Source organism: Argentina anserina, chromosome 3 (genome assembly GCF_933775445.1).
Source record: "Argentina anserina chromosome 3, drPotAnse1.1, whole genome shotgun sequence".
Classification (NCBI taxonomy): domain Eukaryota; kingdom Viridiplantae; phylum Streptophyta; class Magnoliopsida; order Rosales; family Rosaceae; genus Argentina; species Argentina anserina.
In genome coordinates this window covers 1963060-1982616 of record NC_065874.1, presented here as the reverse complement: position 1 = coordinate 1982616, position 19557 = coordinate 1963060, and the positions used below count along the sequence as shown (strand labels likewise).

Genomic DNA, 19557 nt, shown 5'->3' with positions numbered 1-19557 from the left:
TTTATATCTTTAATTGCTTTAGACTACTCTACAACCTATACAATATGGAGAGCAACCAGTACAGGGAAAGAATGGAGAAACTGTAAAGGCAAAAAAATTGGTAAGAAAAACCTTGGACCATGTGAGATTCTATGGACAATTAACATAATCATCTAGCTTATAAGAGCCCAATGCTACCCCTTCTCTAGATCTATTGTCAGATAACCTTCCCAGTATCACTTCTTCTGCGGCCAAAAGCCGGAAACAAACCTATGGACAACCCCTTTTGTTAGTAGAACAAATCTGTTCAACCCATGAAAACTATCTAATCACTTCATAAACAGGTACTTGAGATCATCGACTGTTAGGCGAGTCTGACGACCACCACTTTCATCCTCTCCAAATGCAGATGCCACCATCTCTCTCTTTTTTTTCTGCCAAAACACCACATAACTACAGTAATATACCGACCAATTTTCTATTCAATCTCATCCGTAGTCAGAAAAAGTCTACGACTAGTCCTCTTGTAGAAGTAATGAAAAGAATGCAAGAAGAGTACCTGAAGAGCTAAAATACGATCTTCGACTGTATCTCTCACAGTCAACCGTAAAACTGTAACAGGACGAGTCTGCCCAATACGATGTGCTCTATCAATTGCTTGATCTTCTGTTGTAGGGTTCCACCACAGGTCCAAAAGAAGTACATGGCAGGCTGCAACCATATTTAGACCAAGACTGGCAGCTTTCAAAGACATAATCATTACAGTCACCTACATGAAACAGGTTAAATGTTCAGAACCCTCACCTTAAATGATTTAATCAATTCCTAATAACTGGAAACGTATGAACACATCCTAAAATATCCACAAACCTCCGGAAGAGTGTTAAAATCCTTTACAGCTTTATCTCTGGCAACAACCGACATTGTTCCATCAAGTCTTCTATACTCAAGGCCAGAAGTTTTAAGACACACTTCAAGCAAGTCCAGCATCCTAGTCCACTGTGAAAAGACTATTGCTTTTTCTCGAACTACCTTCTCAACTTTCTTAGGACTTTTGTCCACATCCAGGTTCTGTCCATCAACACCACCCTCAAGCGACTCAACCCCATCAATATCAGAAGTTGTAGAACAGCTGGCATTGTTATCAACACTATCCGGTAAGCAACTATTTTCTGTAGCACAAATCTTTGGTTTACACATCGAGCAGAGAACCTCAAGCGCGGCCTTAATCTTGGATGAATTGTACGAGCTATCCTCATAGAAAGACTCTACAGCATCAAAAACTTCAGAACCCATGCCCCTTTGACTAGGTTGGTCAGAAAGGGAGCTGTTTAAAGTGGCTTTAGAGAATACTGAAGACACATTCAGTCGAACTTTGCAACTTGTGTTGGGGCACTTGTTGTCATCACCAGTGAGATAGTCGCCAATGCATTGGCTACAGAATACATGACCACATTCAGAAACAACAGCATCTTCTGGCGCATCCTAATAGAAAGTAAACAAGTATGTCAGAAGAGAGAACCTAAAGCGTAGGGGAAGTTCACACATATACATCACAGTCACTACAATTGCATCCACTAGACAACATAAACAAATCATGTACCTAATTATACCAGAACAAACTCAATCATGTACCTAATTATACCGAACAAACTTCATCACAACAGTATGTTATGCTTGTGATGGTTGGACTATAGCACACATTGGAAGAACATAAGTCTAGATCCCGGATGGTAAATTATAAAGGTAAGAAGTTATTGGAGATATGGTAAATGACACTACTGATTATGTCAGAAGTTAAGTCATAAATCATAAAGCAGCTGGCCCTCCAAAGCTACAGAGGTTTTTTTTTAGTAAACCCACGGTATCCCAAAGGCTTCCTAGGCCCAAGGACTAATCTGTCGGGGAAGATCTTCCTACAGGGACATTGCAGCCCCTCCCTGGCCACTTTTGATAGTTTCATGAATCGAACCCAGGCTGGGGAGCACACCCAACTAGGCAAGATCCACTACACTACCTTGCAGTGGTTCAAAGCTACAGAGGTATACCAAGCCAAAATGACATGCACACATTTCAAAAGTCCACATACAACAGAAAAGGAAAAACATAAACACTTACATTGCAGATACCACAAATTGCCAATGAAGCTTCCAAGCAATTCAGAAGGGAAACTTGTTTGTCATGCGGAAGCTTTTGTGCCTTCTCAATAGATGATTTCCACAAAGACTGTGATTCATAACGTCGGACAAGAAGAGGGTGGTCACAAGCTTGCCGAAGTCTCAAGAGCATCAGCAAAATATTAACATAATTTTGCTTTACGGTCCCAGCAGCTGCATATTCCTGAGATAACGAGCATACTTATGTGAGACAAGAGGTATATAAATACACATTTTATATATAAAGTCATCCATTATGTAATTGGATGAAAGATTTCTTTGTTTCCTTTGGGAAAAGGGAGCTTAAAGCATTTAAAACTCCAATGTAACTTCAAAAGAAAGACGTACTTCGAATTGAGCACGTGAGTCGCACTCTAGCCTGGAGTAAAAATCTCGTTCTTCATCTGAGAACTCCACCCTCTTCAATTCTATTAACTTTGGTGGCAAATTAATGATAGGTTCTCCATCAAGAAGTGTGCCTGCAGAAAATGATTACCATCAGATGGCCATAACTCAAGGGTGAGAAAATGCATAGTCAGAAAGAGCTCAGAATATCCAATTAACATGAAACGTATGTATAACCTTTAAAAATATATAAAAATAAGCACTACTGATTTATTCAAAGGAATAAGCACCATCCATGAGCAAAAATTTACTATATGATCTCACCTTTTGTGCGGCGTAACATGATTGTCTTCAGAACAGCTTGTAGCTTTCTGTACCCTTTTGTTGGATTCTTACTGATTGGAACCTTTATTGTCGCGCAAAATGTCTTGTAGACAGCATAAGGGTCATATCTCAGAAATCTGAAGTAGCTATAGAGATCATCAATTGCATTCTGGATAGGTGTCCCTGATAAGCACCACCTCCGCTTCGCTCGAAGACCCCAGCATGCCCTAGCTACTTGGGTTCTGTGATTTTTGATACTCTGGGCTTCATCCAAAACAACCCTAAACCATCCAACCTTAGCCAGAGGCCTAGCAAGAGACTCAAGTGCTGCATTATCCAATTTCTTCTTACCCTTTGAGGAATTATCAGGATATTTCCTCTTCTTAGAAAAAAACCCCATATGAGGAGAATCATGGTCCTCAAACTTTCCTTTCTCCCCGTCTTCTCCATCAGCAAGAGGCTGCTTGGGGACCTCCATGCTGACAATTGAATATGTTGTGAGGACAACATCATACTTAGCTAGCTCAGAAGGATCCCTCGTTCGATTGCCTCCATGGTACACTAGGACCGAGAGTTTGCCTTTCTCTGTTACCTTATTATGCAACTCCTCTGCCCATTGCCGCAAGACACTTGTGGGGCACACAACGAGTGTTCCACAAGCTATCCTTCCCTTTGTTTGAGTCAAGGTCTTCTGGCTAGTTTCATTTGAAACACTTGAATGAGCACCATCATCTTGCTTCGTTCTGCCAATCTCAAGAAGCATGTCATCATCTTTGTCCAAATCCAGAGTTTCCAGCTTGCACTTTTTTTCATCTTGACAGGCTCCAGAAGCAGGTCTTTCCTTAAGTATGAGAGCTATTGTCGATATCGTTTTACCCAATCCCTGCAAAATGAAGATTAGATATCAAGCACAATTTTCTAACAAATTATTGGTGTTGGCAAATTCCTGAAAGGATGGTATAAACCTGATCATCTGCAAGAATTCCTCCAGAACAATGCAAGCTGGCTGTCTCCTTCTGAACCATCCATGACAATGCAATCCTCTGTACAGGACATGATTCAATAATTAGGTGAATGATTAGGTGAACTCTACTCCAGCACGAAAACGTAGAGAAAGCAGGTGATCTGAACATAAAGAGTTGGATAGCCATAGTAGATAGTATCTAAACGAGGATGATAGAGGCACAATAAAGTGGACACTCTAAGAGAAAAGATAAACCACAGCTCCCTGGAGAGTGGGGGACTATTCAACTGGAAATGCAAATATTTCTGCCTGTAAGCATTTATTTCAGTTTATTATTATAACCTATATTTTTACCACAGCCAACCACAAATTCCATAGTTAATTTTATAGTACTTAAAGAAAGAGAATGAAAGGTTGAATTGAAAACCTGATGTCGTAAGAGAGGTACTGTTAAAACTCCATCTGGCGGAAGAGCTTCTGACTTGGGCTGTGACAGGTCCTGCAATGCATCACAAATTTGGTTGAGGCTTTCTCTCATGTCAGGGTGTAGCTTTTCTCAATGAAATACCCACCAACTACCCTCTGCTAAATATAATAAGTCATAGATCACTTTGATTAAGAGTGCAAAACTATAATGATAACGATAAGGAGGAAAAGAACAGTAAAATATGTTTTAAAAAAACTATTAGTAAGTAGCAGAATCCTCTATATTGATGGAGGTAGCTTAAGTTCGACATATATTTGTTACTAATGCAAGACAGAGGGCGCCAATTAACACACAGTTGAGCGTTTGACAAGGAGCTAGGGCATAAATCATATATTTAAGAAAGCAAGGAGCCAACACACACAAAAGCCGCTGCTTAACAAATCAAACATTTGATAAAAAAATCTGCTGTCATTCATAGATGAACAGTATTGAGGTGAGAGAAAGCAAACCTGCAATGCTACCCTCAAGATCAATTGCTCATCCCTTGTCCTAAACCGCAATCCTCCCACTCCTGTGTCATGATCATTAGACTGTTGTGAACTAACAATGTTACTTCCAACTGCTAGAGGGTGATTCATCGATGCAGGGTACCGATTATTGCTAACCACAGGAAGGCGATGAGCAGGCGCAGGGTCACTGATATCTTCGATAATGGTTACATCACAGTCGTCTTCTGCAGGGGATTTTTCAGAGAAGTTACTATGAATAGACTCAGGGCTGACTTTTGAAGGAGGAAAACCAATGCTTTTAGGCATAGAGCGGTTAGCCTCAGGTCTCTCCATATTGTAACCTTGATTCTTGTTTGAAGCAAATGGCGGGGCAGCTGGCAACTGATATTCCAAACCATTTAGATTCACAGATCCACCACTAATATGTGATAAAGAATTATTACCCTCAGGAAAGTAAGTTTTCTTAGTCTCTTCTTTAACATGTCCTGAGAGCCTTGGTTCATTGTCAAAAAAGCTACTGTCACCATTGTAAGATGGTTTTCTACTGCCTTCCATGAATGAAAAAGCATGTGGCATACCAGAACTAGGAGCACCCAACTCATTGACGCTTTCATCCTTCACACCAGTGAATTCTTGTCTCCGTGACACGTAAGTATTAGTAGAACCCAAAGGCTTGATTGACGCCTTGTTGTCAACAGGACCAGAGTCAGCATCCAATGAAGAATTCCCACTAACTGCCGAAGTACCATAAAAAGTTCCATAATCAAAATTCCACCGAGTAATATCTGAAGCATCAATCATTGTTGAATCAAAGCCATATGAACCAGCCATTCCCTCCTGACAATTTATATTTATCTTACTGCTTGCACATGACCTATCAGTTGGAAACTCCACTGATTCATCCTTCACATTAGTCATCATTTTTTTGTTACTTGGATATAATGTAGAGTAGTAATTATAAGGATTAGGCTGGAGTGAGGAGTCGGCCAAATATGTATTGTCTAAGCTCATACCATCTGTAGATGTATAATGGTCGCTGAACAGATCAGAATCTTGACAGAGAGTAGACTCAGTAGAAGTAACATGTGGTGAACAAATATCTACATCTAGAAAGGGCATTTCCATAGATGTACAAGAATTATTTTCAGATGGTCCCAAGGTTTCGGTGGTGTTTTCCCTCAAAGCAGTACACCGTCTGGAACTCATGTCCATGTTATCAATCCCAATGCTCTGTGAAGAATCTGCAGTCACCAAAATATATAAATTAGTGCTTCCACCTCAAATTTTAATAGCAAAACTAAATAGATGCAATAACCTGGTAACAAACTTCAAACACATAGCAAAAAGGTCCACGGTATGGTTCAAGGTATTGACATACATTCAAAATCAACTTTCCCTGAGACATCTGCTTTCCCCTGGAGGATATTGAGATCTCCTTGGTCTATCGTATGGTTAGCAAGTCCTTCTTCAAAACTAGAAGTGGTGCTACAAGTGGGGTGTGAAACACCATTTCTCTCAGGAAAGTAAGTCTCCGTGTATGGAACCGACGAAATCCAGTCTTGAAGACCTGGAGAGTACACATTCCCTGGAGAGCCAGACTGTGCTGGTGGTATTCTGTCAAACTCCATTGGAGGGTTCCCTCCAGATTCAAAGGAACCACTTAGACCCCCTGCCACGGAAGTTGTTGCTTCTGAGATATATGAAGGATGCCATGAACCAGGAGACCCAGTGTATGCTGCTGGTTTGCTATCTCTGTAGTCAAAGAGCATTACAGGATTACCAGCAGAATCAAAAGAACCCCCTGGACCCCCCACCCCAGATTCTGAAGCTTCAGAGCTGTATGAAGGATGCCATGATCCAGGACCCACTGAATCAGCTGATGGTTCTACTTTTAAAACTTGCGATCCTAATCAACCAAACAACCAAAAAATCATCCAATGTAAAAGTTACTAATCTACATTTCCTTAAACAAGGAACAACAAAGACCTCCAACAAAGCAACCCTAAAAAAAGGACGCCACATATGGAAGAATCCACTAAAGTTTTCTCACAAAACGGCTACTAACCATTCTGGAGCTGTGTATCCTCACCACCGCAAACTGCTTCACCTTGCAATCCACCTCCCAATGATGAATCCTCCGGAAGACTCTGCAGTTGACACTCAAAAGTTCAGCAAAAACAAAACGAAAGAATCCCCTAATCACAAACGCTAGCGAAAATCACTATAAATCAGCAAACTAATGAAACCTATGAACCAAAGAAGCTTATAATTCTCTCGAAATTGTGCATCAGTGTAACAAAAAAAAAATGCAAGTAGCAATAAACTGAAACAAGAAAGGAATGTCCAAGTTCCTCTATATCAAAAAACTCAATCTCAATGTACTCAATCAGCATCATCCAACTCACTACTTAAACCCCTTTCGACTCGAAACTAAAAACACTCAAAATCAAAACTGTGCATCAACAACCAATCGGTAGCTGAAACCGACTCTTTCAAGTACCAAAGCAGACGATTTTTCAAGCTCACAATTCCAATTTCAAGCTCACAATTCCAGGTGCCACAAGTATAAACCCAAACCCCGAAAATCAACACGAAAGCTTCACATTTATTCAGCTCAGAAGAATTACCGTGGGATCTTCCTCTAGAAGACGGTAAAACGCCTCGATATCCATCGACATGTCCTCGTCGTCGTCGAGATCGTTGCCGGCGAATCCCCCGGCGCCGACGGCCGGTACTTCACTCCAATTAGAGCTATCCTCCGCCATCAACATAACTCTATACTCAAAGCTATAAAAAAAAAAAAAAAAACTCAAACCCTAACCCTAAGCTTCACCTCCTCCGGCTTCTCCGCCGCGTCGTAAACCCTTAGTGTGATCGAACCCCGGCGATGACAGAAAATGCGACGGCGACTGCGATCGGTGAGATTGAAATCGCATTATCAAATTGAGAGCGAAATTGGGGGTTGAAATTGGGGATCGTTTTGAGGGTTTTTTTTTCTGAGAAAGTTCTGGACGCGACTTTTTCGTTTTTATTATGGAGAAGTCTCTCTCCCTCTTTTTTTTTTTTTTTTTTTGGGTTTTGGGGACTGCGCAGGTTAAGAATGGGTTTAGGGTAGAATGGGGTGCGCAGGATAAGGAATATAAAGGACTTGTTCGCGGTTGGTTGGCGGGTACTTGTGGTTAAGTCGGTATTGATTTTAAAAAATTAATCGTCATAGTCTGTCACGCTTTCCCGTTTCCCACTAGGAGGATGACTGATTGGGTTTTGTACTTAGCTACGCTACTGCCGTGTATATACGACTTGTCGGTCACGCTTAAATTTAATGAAGTCGTAGAAACATCCGACAGAATTAAATAGAAAAGTCTCTACGACCAAAATTTTAATTTAATTTAATTAAAACTGGAAGAATGAGATGCACAAAAGGCAATTGTCACGCTCGTTACTCCTTATATGGAATTTTGTTATGTAAAAGATTAAGAGTTATTCATATCATCTTTATTATAACGTTGACAGTAATTCAGTGAGTCGTAACTATAACTTTTTCAATGAAAAGTACGATCTAACAATAATCATACTAGTTTAATTTTGATATGCATTCATAGGGAAGCAAAGAACTAGTTCAAAATTACCTTATTTTATTTTTAGAGAGGTATATGGGGTTATTTTTCTTTGAAGTGAGTGGATTATAGGAGAAGCTTTGGGTTGGTTCGTTGGTGACAATAATGCCAAAGATTGGAACATGGAACAGGCCTTGTTGACAAAGACTGTAACATCAATACTGAGCTTTCTAGTAAATTCAACGCAAGAGTGAAAGTTCTCATAAACATGTTGGGAAAGTTCCAACTGGCAACAACAAGGAACCAGCTGCTACAACTTACCCGCACTTTCGCGTTTGGCGCCAAATATAGTTTACTCCACTTACCTGACTGGGCAAGGCCCAAATAAGAAATTAAGGATTGCATGTCATGCACTCATGCTTACATTTAAAATGAGTAGTTTCAATTATGTGCCTATCCCAATTTTAATCAACTTTCAAATCCAATAATGAATTAAAAACACGAGAAACACAGATTCTACATCACTCTAGCGTCTTCAAAGAATGAAAAACCCTAGTTCCCTATTCTCTTTAACCAGGCTTGCTCTAGCGCTCCTTGTGCAGCCGCCGGAGTCGGGTAGCTATGTTGGCTACTCTTGTCATGCCAACTTTCAATATGAAGCACCCCTCCTCCAAGCAGGGCTTGTTACTATCACCGCCAATCGTGAAGGCGGCTTCTTCTCTTTTTGTTGGTCACGGTTTGTTCCATCAAGTTTTGTTGTTCTTCAATCTGACTTCTGATTGAGAACGATCAACCGTTTTGGCAACATTGGTTGCCTTCTTTTCACAGCAGCAACAATTGAAGCTTCAAGGTCGGGGGTCATGATTTGATCTATTCCGACAACAACAATACTGCCAATGTCTCCGGAAGGATCGACGTCAATGGGTGACCGCCGGGTGGTGGTCTGATGTTGATGACATCTCAAACTAGGGTTTCCCATAGTGGGGCTTTGGGTTTGGGCATGGGTTTTAGGGCCTAGGTTTAAACTCAAATTTTCAATTTAGCCATTATACATGCCTATTACTATGGTGTAAGCCGTAGAATATACATTATATTTTTTCAATCAGACCAATTTAGATTTTTAGCGAGTAGACCTATGCTATGTTCCAGTTTTGAGATTTTCTCATGACCTCTTATCTACTCATAGTATTAGCGAAGAGATATGTAATAGCTATTATGGTCTTTATTGATCATAAAATTGTATGATTTTCTTCAAAAAAATCCAATAATGAATTGAGAACGCATACATGAATGATGTAGATTATCGTATTCTATATTGAGATGAGAACACATTCCATGAACAATATAAAAACTAGGAACCTTACTTCAATTAGATCTTATGAAGCGACCAATTTTACCTTAGTCGAAATTTCATTATATAATCACATATGATACACATAGAGAGAAGTTACTTCTATTGTGAGGCGAATTTTCGACCTTGTACTAAGACTGATGTCACTACATCAAATGGTGGCGAAAACGGAATAGACGAGCCCACATACAATAATTGAAAATAGAAAATATGTGATGAGGCCCATAGTTATTAGGACCCAAATCCAAACCCAACCCGAAAGCAAACCAAAACAAAAGCCGAGAGGGAGAGCCACCGAGAACAAAGCCATCGCCGGAATTCCAATCACTCTCACTCTCGCACTCATCATCGGAAAGCTCTCGGCGCGCGATAAACTCACCGCTCCGAAGGTAAAACCTAACTCTCCACTTCCACTATACGTCGTCGTTTTCACCACTCGTATCAAAATTCCCCTCCGATTTCCCAAAGCTAGGGTTTTCAAGAACTTGGAATTCTCAGTATTTTGAATCGGATTGTGTGAAATCTACAGGGCGAGATTTGAAGAATGAGCCTCGCAGCGGAGCACTGATGCCACTGTTCCTGTCATCCGCGATTGACCAGGCTTATCACCAGCTCGAAGAAATCGAAGCAGAACTTAAAGCAGCAATGGTAAACAATCAGAGACTCTGAATCTCTCAAGTTTTGGAATCTTTAGAACTCGTTTAAGTTGTTTTGAGCAGTTTCGATTTCGATTAGGCAATGTGATTTTGGTTTGGTGATGTATGTGGTTGTTGTGGTGGATAGGCTGGATCAAAGAAAGTAATAACTAGGGAGGAGTGGGAGAAGAAGCTTAATGATGTGAAGATCAAGAAAGAGGACATGAATAAACTCGTGATGAATTTTTTCGTGACCGAGGGCTATGTGGATGCTGCTGAGAAGTTCAAGAAGGAATCTGGGACCGAACGTATCCTTTTTTTAGTTTAGGAATATATGCAATGCTGTTTGTGTAGTTGGTTTGGTATGAGTTGTGGGTTTGCTTGTTCTTGTAGTGTGTGTTTGTCCTTATGAGTGTGTAGCAGATATTGATCTTGCGACAATCACTGACCGTATGGCGGTCAAGACGGCAGTACAATGTGGTAATGTGGAGGATGCGATTGAGAAAGTGAACGACTTGAATCCGGAGGTAAGGTTTACTTTTCGTTTGAGTTTTTTTTATGGTAACATATAGTCATGATTTGATACTGTAGCTGTAGTCCTACAACTATAGTTACTAGTGTGATGCAAATAATCCTCCATCGTGGATATGATACAATTTTGGTGTGAAGGTTAACAACCTCTTATGAAGTTGTTTAGGGATTGAGGCAGGAACATTTTAATCAGAGATCCATTATGATTTGAAGCAAACAATTTTAACCAACCTTAAATACGTAAACTTGGATTTGATTTTATCTGTCGCATGGGTGCTCAACCTTTTTCCGCTATGAACTTTCCTAACATCATCAGAATATCAGTGAATAACACCATGACATGATTAAATTTCTTAGGATGTTATGTTGCTTTGATAACATATCTTTTCCTTTTTGGGACTGAGAATTAGAGAAACAATAAGTGCGTGTTTCTTGATTTTAGAGTAATAGAATGCATCCTGTACTATCAGTTTGGCCAACTGCTCTTTGAAAAATTAAACTAAACGAAGAGAAAGGCAGGGTGAAAGAATTCACTGCCTTATCCTGAGTTAAGTAGTAGTGTTTGGTGTTGTTTATCATGCTATTGATAGGAATTTTCTGGACTACCACTTGACAATGTTGTAGGTAAGTCACTGTGGTATTTCTCGACAGATTTTTCTGTCTGTGCCTTGGACCTTGTATCATTCAGGAACTTTTAGATTCCAGTGAGTAAGACATGAATAAACTATAATAGTGTGATTATTTTTCAGTGCTGTCAACCTTCCATCATTGCTTCTATAAAGGAAGTGTTTGTATTGAGATCTTTACATTTAGTATTTTGCCTTTTATGTTTTAAATTTTTTATTTAGCCTATTTGTTACATAATATTACTCAGTCTATTTTGATTTATTTGATGATCTGTAAAAATTCTGTCTGCAGATTCTGGACACAAATCCCCAATTATTTTTCCATCTCCAACAGCAAAGGCTGATTGAACTTATTAGGAATGGAAAGGTAGAAGAGGCTCTTGAGTTTGCTCAGGAAGAGCTAGCACCAAGAGGAGAAGAAAATGTAAGATACAGCTATCGACCTGTTTTTTGTGTACTATGATATGTAGTTGTCCTTGTAAATTTGTCGTGTGAGATGTACAGTTGAATGTTTAACTCGTTAGGTGGTACCAAGCAACTCATTATATTGATATCATCATTATATGCAGCAAAGCTTTTTAGAAGAGTTGGAGAGGACTGTTGCACTTCTAGCATTTGAAGATGTGTCGAACTGTCCTGTTGGAGAGCTTCTGGACATATCACAGCGCCTAAAGACAGCTAGTGAAGTGAATGCTGCCATCCTTACTAGCCAGAGTCATGAAAAAGGTTAGCATGTTTCCTTAGTTATATATTTCCTATATCTAGCATGAAATTTTGTGTGTGATTAAGTAGATTGGGATTTAAATCTGGAATCAGGGTGGGTGAGAGATGTCCAGACTCGATGCCCACCATGTTAATGTGTATTATTATCATTATTCATCTTTAAAGAGAGGTCATAAGGTTGGTTAACAGAATAAAAAGGGTTAGTTGGTAAATCCCACCGAAAAAAATGTGTAGTTCAGTGTTAGTTGTACAAGGGTATTGGTGACTACCAAGTACATTTGATCAAGGTGTTTTAACTAACTGGTGAACTGCACTATTTGCCAGTCAAGATTGAATGATAGTGGTGGATTGGGTAAATAGTTATAGAATGTCTTCAGTGGGAGAGTTATCGTTCGGGAGATTTTCATAATCCATTTACCCTGTGTTCTTGAAATGTTGATAATTTTGTATCATCTGTTGTCCTCGTGCAGACCCGAAGCTTCCAAGCTTATTGAAGATGCTGATATGGGCCCAAAACCAGCTCGATGAGAAAGCTCACTATCCTCGGATAAACGATCTATCCACTGCGAGGCTAGAAGACCCTAGTGTCTAAAGGATGTCGGGGGTCCTTGTGTGGAGGTTTTAGGTTTCCATGTAGGCTTTCGTGGAATGATTAATGTGTATGTACCCTTATTGCCAGAGTCCTTCCTGTTGAATGTTGTCTAGTTCTGATCTTCATTCTCAGTTACCTTTGTACAAATGATTTGTCTATAACATTCATTTACTTATATTGTTCGAGATTGTGGCATAATAATACCTCTGAAAGTTTGTTAGACCGAAACAGTATCAGTCTATTAGATGAAATGCACACCATTGTTGTTAGTTGTTACTATCAAAACCATTAAACTGTGATTTTGCACAACTAGTCGTGGCCCTGCCAAGTTTTTGAGAAGCTACAAGTTGCAAGCTCTGGAACAAACTCCTACACTTCTTTCTCCAGATTAATTACATTCATGAATTGGTGTATTTTATGGGGAATAGAAATCACATAATTACTCAACAGAACCATGATAATTTGTAAAGATTGACAATTTACACAAACTAGTAAGAAACGGAAGAACTTGAAATGAAGTGAAATCTAATTCTCAAGCATTGTTTTTTTTTTTTCACAACTCTCAAACACAACCAAAGGCAAAACCAAAACAGTAAAAATAAATTTATTTCCCTGTTTTCTACATCACTCAGCATTGATCAAAAGAACACAAACCCAGAGAGTGGTGTTGATATCTGAATGCTCTTGCAGCTTTGCAGGCTTGAAAGCACAAGCTCCTCCCTCTCCATTTTTCCAACACCCATCATCAAAATTTAGAGCATAGCTTGAAGGATCATACTGAAACCTGAACATCCTCTGCTTCCCTGAATTCTTTTTCATAGCCCTCTTCAATGCAGCTCTCATTCTCCAGAACAAGCTCCTACACTTTTTCCTCCCAATGGCATTGACCCAATTCAAGCTTCCCATAAATCCCATGTCCATTGCTTTACAAACCTCACAGTGCTCTCAGACTCCAAGTAGCTAGTGATTAATGGCCCTGTTTTCTCTATTTATAAGCAGATTCTGGTTCTTGGTTTGTGAGAGTGAAAGCAGAGCTTCACGGACTTGGAATAGTGAAAGCTTAAGAATTGCTTGGAAATGGGTTGTTGGAATTGAAAGCTATGAAAAGAAAGGAAGAACCTTTTCGAGAAATGGGTGACGGTGAAAAATCTTTGTTGGTATTTCAGAGAGGCATTTCAGAGAAGTTAGAGGCAGCTTCGGCTGCAATGTAACAGTGTGTGTGTGATATATACCCACCTTTTTTTATTTCTTTGGAAAATCACATTGGGATGGTCAAATTCCAGAGAGAGAAAATTCCAGAGAGAGACAGAGCAGATACAGAACACTGAGAACAGTGGTGGGCAGTGGGCAGTGAGCCCCTAAGGTCGTTTCACTATCAGAATGTGGTTGTAGAATAACGAATCATAATTTCACAGTGTGTATTATTTGTCTATTTCCTTTGGTTTTTAGCTTTTGGCTATTTCAAATCTCAACAGTTAGCTGTTTCCTAAAACCCTATTGCCTCTACAATTAGAGCTTATTTAGGGTTTTAGGGACTCTTACTCTCTTGCTAATCAAGACTCCATCTTTAACCGTCTTATCGTTTGGGCACTAATCTTTAACATCACGAACTCATGGTAAAACTCATCTCTGGATTACTAGAAAAACCACCAAAAAGACCATATATTGTTTTCATTCTTTGGTTCTTGGGTATCCTTACCATCACTGTAATAAGATTCAAATCCTGTGCTGAGTACAGTAATTGGTGTGTAATTCATAAACAGTGTTGTGGACAAGTTTCGTAAGAACTATTGCTGAATAGATCTGGGTGTCGCAAATAGAACCTAGGTTCATTAAGTGCAACCATAAGAGCCAATGCAAGGATCCAAAGAGAAAAAAAATGGGCAATAGAGGTGTTCATTGACATGTCAAAATCAAGGGTTTTCTTTACCCTTCTAAACCGGTTTGTCTCTTAACACAGGCAATGTGGGAGGTACTCTTCCAATTCTCTTTTACTTTGTCTACATCTTCCTAACCATTTTGCTTTTTTTTGCATATGCTTATTCAATTTCATTGTGTCTCTCTTCACAGTTAAACCTACTGGCCCTAATTTCCAGTCTGTGCTTTCTGTGACTATTACCAGTCACTGTTCTGCAACCACCACCACCCTCTAGGTCCCCAATTATAGATGACCTGTCATTCTATCCCAACATAGCATACCTTGTCTTTGGCCTTGGCAGTCTAATGCTCAGTAGCTTTCTATGTCTGCATCTGTGCATTTCTAGTTTTTGATGTTTGAGTTTTGACACCTGGCTATTTCATTTTACTTCAATTGGCTCCTCTCTTTTCCTAGTTAATTCAACTGGTCCTGGCTGATGAGGTTGGGAGTGGACCTCAAGAGATTGAATATTTGTCTTGATTAAATTTTTGCATTTTTTGATTTCAAACTTGGCTCATGTATGTTGGATTAGATAATTTGCATATCCATGGTGAACATTCATTTGGTTGCATCACATGCATCATTGTACTTGCTTCTCATGTGTCTTTGCTTTCTAAGTTCTCTTGATTATGCTTGATCATGTGCTACATGTCTTTGAGTCCTTGTCAATATTGGCTCTTGTATATTTCTGCTCCATTCCATATATGAAATGTTAAAACTATCATGTAAAAATAACATGCACATATGATATATTACACTACCTTTGATTATTATTATTTTGATGATATGGGACTTGGTAGTTGGTACAATTGAGACGGTATTCCTGCTTTAAAGTGGATGCAATATTCTGTACATGAGGGTATTCTCATTCTGTACTGGTTAAGAGGTTGAATCCACATGAAGTTGTATCTGTATTATTGATGTTGTTAAAAGGGTAGCTAGTTAGGTCTAGGCTTTGGTGCTCACATGCCTGGGTTGCTGTTGGTTTCCCTTTCATGTGAAAATTTTACTTTTACTGTCTCTAATCTGCATGATCATGAAAAGAAGATAAAGATTTGAGATCCCAGATGCACAAGCTGATATCCTATTCAGTCTATTCTGCACTTTTACATATAAAAACTGGGGAAATATTCTCTCTCTCTCTCTCTCTCTCTTTCTTGTTAAGTAAAACCAGGCCCGTATCTTAGAGGTGATTCTGTGTTGACTTGGTGAGGGAATGCATAAAGGTATGAGATTCCAGATTTTGGTAATGCATTATCATATTTGTGATATCTCTCTCATGTGGATTTGCCCTCTATGGTCTTTTTCAGAGTGCTGTTTCATTTATGTTTGCCTAGCTCTTCTCTCTATGTTTCTGACTTTCTGTCTTACAGTGTTGGCTTTTCTTTTTTTAAGCTTGATTTTCTTAATGGATTGCAAACTTTTGGTGAAGGATATTAAGATATTAATTGTCACTCCATGTGCTTAGTTTAGATCAAAGGAGACAAAACTACCTTTGAGCAACCCTATAGAATTGTGCCTAACAGTTAAGCTAGCATAGCAGAACTAAATTATAGAATTAACAAATCACCAGAAATAGGTTGAAACTCCCATTTCAGCTATGCTCAACTTAGTTAGCTCAGTCTAATATAACTCAGAGGTCCATAATTGTAATACTCCAAAACATTGTAGAAATTTCTCTCAAAGAGAGACTATGATCGGGTCTAACACAAGTTTCTTCTTGCATCAGCATATTATAGTTTGCATCTCACTAATCTTCAGAATCTCTCTATCTTGTGCTACAAGTCTCTTCTCTAGTCAAAGACGTTCTTTTCCAAGAATTTCTAGTTTCCTTTGAATCATTTTCCATGGATATTCAAAGTTCTTTCTTCCACAGGGTCAAAAGTAACACAAGCTAGTGCTGGAAAACCCCAACTTTTCTACAACTCCACACTTCTTGCTTTGTTGTTTTGCATGAGCTAATTTTGTCTTCTTTCTTTGGTGAAGATTCTGAGTTCCTACAATGACATGCAGGCAAATCTTCCTAAATATTCCCAAGGCCGTAGAAACTAGAAACTGTGAAAAAACTCCAATGACCATTCATTCATTTCCTCATTGACATGTTAAGCATAGGTGATAGGTGTGAGTTTATATAAGCATTCGCAGAACTCAAAGAAGCATACTTATTGGTGAACCATATTAAGTAGATGTCCATCTCATCTGTCCAAAATGAACCTTATATAAACTGAGACAACAAGCATTAGACTAGGGATTTCGATTCCAGATTCTTTTCTCCTCGAATGGACCGGAAAACATTATTGTTTTCCTAGGTGACATTGGAAGAGACAATAACCCTCCAAAACATCCATTCCAAGAAACCATTGATATTAACTCCAATCCTTAATCGTAGTCGATGTCCTCAAACAACTGCTATTGTAACCTCCGCCATTTTTCTCTATAACATCCACTACTCTTCATGTTACCTTTCCCATTTGACAAAACTTAGTGCAAAACTAACCCAAATTAAGCTCCAACACCATTTAAAATGGGTTCTCTCCCATCTCCACCAAGACCCTCTTCTCCACCACCATCACCAACTCATTCTCTCCCCAGCTACAGAATCTGTGCCACATTTTGTCTAAGGAAACCCTCACCCAACTTGAACATCTCCAATTGGATTGAAATCTATGACCCATCAACCAACACTTGGACTCATGTCACTTCAATCCCTGGCCTCGTGGAGAACCACATCTTGAAGGGTTTCTCCATGGTCTCACTAGGTGACTCACTTTACATCATTGGTGGTAGGTTATGCCACAAAGAAAGAGCTCACACATCGGATGAGTGTAGCTCCCTTGTGGACATGGAAGTTCAAGTCTCATCATCCGTGTTGCGTTATAATGTTGCGACCGATCAATGGTCCTCATGCGCGCCACTTGGTGTAGCCAGGTGTGACTTCGCATGCACGGTTGCCGATAATAAAATCTACGTGGCAGGTGGAAAGACCACGCTGGAGCGTGCAAGAGGCATTTCGTCCGCTGAGTTGTACGACCCCGAGCTTGACAAATGGATTCATATGCCAAACATGAGCACATTGAGGTACAACTGCGTTGGTGTTACATGGCAAAACAAAATCTTCATTCTGGGTGGATTTGCAGTGCAAGGTAACAGCTAAACCAGTTAGGTCCCTTAGTTAGTTTTGCTTTAGACTTTTCATGTAATGCATCAACATTTTATATTTTATATAATCATCAATAAGTCTCTTCACATCTATATTTTATATGTTGAATGCAGTTAGAAAAAACTCAGATGTGCCACCTATAATGGTGCGCAGCTCTGCTGAAGTTTATGATACACAAACAAATAAATGGGAACTCATAATTGGGATGTGGCAATTGGATGTTCCACCAAATCAGATCGTTAATATGGGCGGGAGACTATTCAGTTCTGGAGATTGCTTCAAGCAATGGAAGGGTCACATTGAATCATATGATGGTGAACTCAACATATGGAATGAGGTTGATGGGTCTCATCTCCACAGTCTAAACTCACTCATTCCATCAGATAACGAAATGTGGGCACATAGCCAAAGGCTTCACCTCACGATGGCGCCCATCGGACATCACTTGTACTTTTTGGCGATTCACGGATCTATGGATGACGAATTGTCGAGAACAATGTCGATCGTCCATAGATTCGACACTTCTGCTACGAGTAATGCTTGGACGAGCATGGAACCAATGGAGGAGGACAGGGAGAAAGAGCTTTGTGGACATGCTTGTGTTGTTCGTCTTTCTTAGAGCTCAAGTATCAACACCCCCCCCCCCCCCCAAAAAAAAAAACAATTTGTAGTACTTGCTCGCTGAGCCTGCTATGAATTCTATTATTGTGTAAGGTTTTGCTAACTGATCCATTGGGCTAGTCCAGATGATTTTGCATAAACCTTGCGACAAAATAACAGGACCAATCTTGTAAAATATGTTGCCTTTTTTCTTCTTTGATTTAATTATTTCTTGAACTTTGTACTATATGGTTGAAAAATAGATTGCTCAACAAGAAAATCAGCAACTTTGATATGTTCTCTCATTGTGTCTAGGACTCTTAGGAAAGTGCTTGAGACAAATGAAGAACCAATGCCAACAAACCTATGAGCTTTTGGGCTATAGGGCTATCTCTTATTTTTCACAAAGTCTTACATCTATAGGGCTATGAGAGATTTTAGGGCTTTCTTAGAAAGAATTTACCGACCCTGCGTCATTATTACTAGTGTTTTGATCACTTTCAAGTAAACTGTAAAATCATTGACCTACATTTTATGTCTCCTTATCTAGAAATGGTGACAACAATCTTTGCTCTTACACTATCAACTAAGAATGATTCTAACAAGTTGCCTCCCTTATAATCGGATCAATTTATCAACATTGTACAGAGTTTGGAGCACTAAAGAGATTTATTTCTATCTCTTTCTTTGTAGATTGCGATCCGGTTTGGCGCCAAGTCGACAAAATTCGGACACGGTTGATTTCAACCCACAAAATTAGAATCTTCAGTGTCCGCATTCTAATGGTTAGTCGACACACCCGGTGGTTGGTTCGGCTGCCGGCTCCTACCAGGACGCAAACCTGTTTAGGACCCATCCCACACCCTTGAGCAAGAATTGATCATGTCCCAACCTAATCCTAATTGGGCTATAATTGACAAGGCCGTATTAGGGAAAGACCTCACTGACCCAGTAACCACCGAACACGCACACCGTCGCCGGTGGCGGGTCATGTGCCCTACAAATGTAGGACATGAACCATCATTTCAAGGGCTGAAAAATAGAGCCATGCTCATGAAGCCCTAAATTCCAAGCTTTCAAGTGGTCAAGGGTGTGTGCCCTAAACCCCAGCTTTTGTGACCCTCAAAAGAAGAGAAAGAGAGGAAAGCAAAAGACAGATC

The 19557-nt window shown here is 39.6% G+C and overlaps 3 protein-coding genes across 5 annotated transcripts; 2 read left to right on the top strand and 1 right to left on the bottom strand.

The window, feature by feature from the left end:
• Positions 1-72: 72 nt before the first annotated feature.
• On the bottom strand, positions 73-7629 carry LOC126786733 (helicase-like transcription factor CHR28). Of its 2 annotated transcripts, XM_050512652.1 has the most exons (13): positions 7332-7629; positions 6770-6851; positions 6083-6610; positions 4705-5945; positions 4196-4267; positions 3770-3847; positions 2805-3687; positions 2484-2614; positions 2098-2319; positions 850-1464; positions 539-748; positions 261-413; positions 73-205 (listed from the first exon to the last, which is right to left on the bottom strand). In XM_050512652.1, the coding sequence occupies exons 1-12, from the start codon at positions 7473-7475 to the stop codon at positions 309-311; spliced, it is 4311 nt and encodes a 1436-aa protein (XP_050368609.1). In that variant the 5' UTR covers positions 7476-7629; the 3' UTR covers positions 73-205; positions 261-308. The 2 variants fall into 2 exon arrangements, with proteins under 2 accessions (XP_050368609.1, XP_050368608.1); XM_050512651.1 differs by having other exon boundaries at positions 73-413.
• Positions 7630-9861: 2232 nt separating this feature from the next.
• LOC126786662 (protein GID8 homolog) lies at positions 9862-12894 on the top strand. Of its 2 annotated transcripts, none has more exons than XM_050512554.1 (7): positions 9862-10001; positions 10142-10260; positions 10396-10555; positions 10671-10774; positions 11697-11828; positions 11974-12130; positions 12598-12894. In XM_050512554.1, the coding sequence occupies exons 2-7, from the start codon at positions 10180-10182 to the stop codon at positions 12717-12719; spliced, it is 756 nt and encodes a 251-aa protein (XP_050368511.1). In that variant the 5' UTR covers positions 9862-10001; positions 10142-10179; the 3' UTR covers positions 12720-12894. The 2 variants fall into 2 exon arrangements, with proteins under 2 accessions (XP_050368511.1, XP_050368510.1); XM_050512553.1 differs by having other exon boundaries at positions 10668-10774.
• A 4267-nt stretch (positions 12895-17161) lies between these two features.
• On the top strand, positions 17162-18424 carry LOC126788775 (uncharacterized). The gene is made up of 2 exons (XM_050514785.1): positions 17162-17780; positions 17911-18424. The coding sequence occupies exons 1-2, from the start codon at positions 17162-17164 to the stop codon at positions 18414-18416; spliced, it is 1125 nt and encodes a 374-aa protein (XP_050370742.1). The 3' UTR covers positions 18417-18424.
• Positions 18425-19557: the final 1133 nt, after the last annotated feature.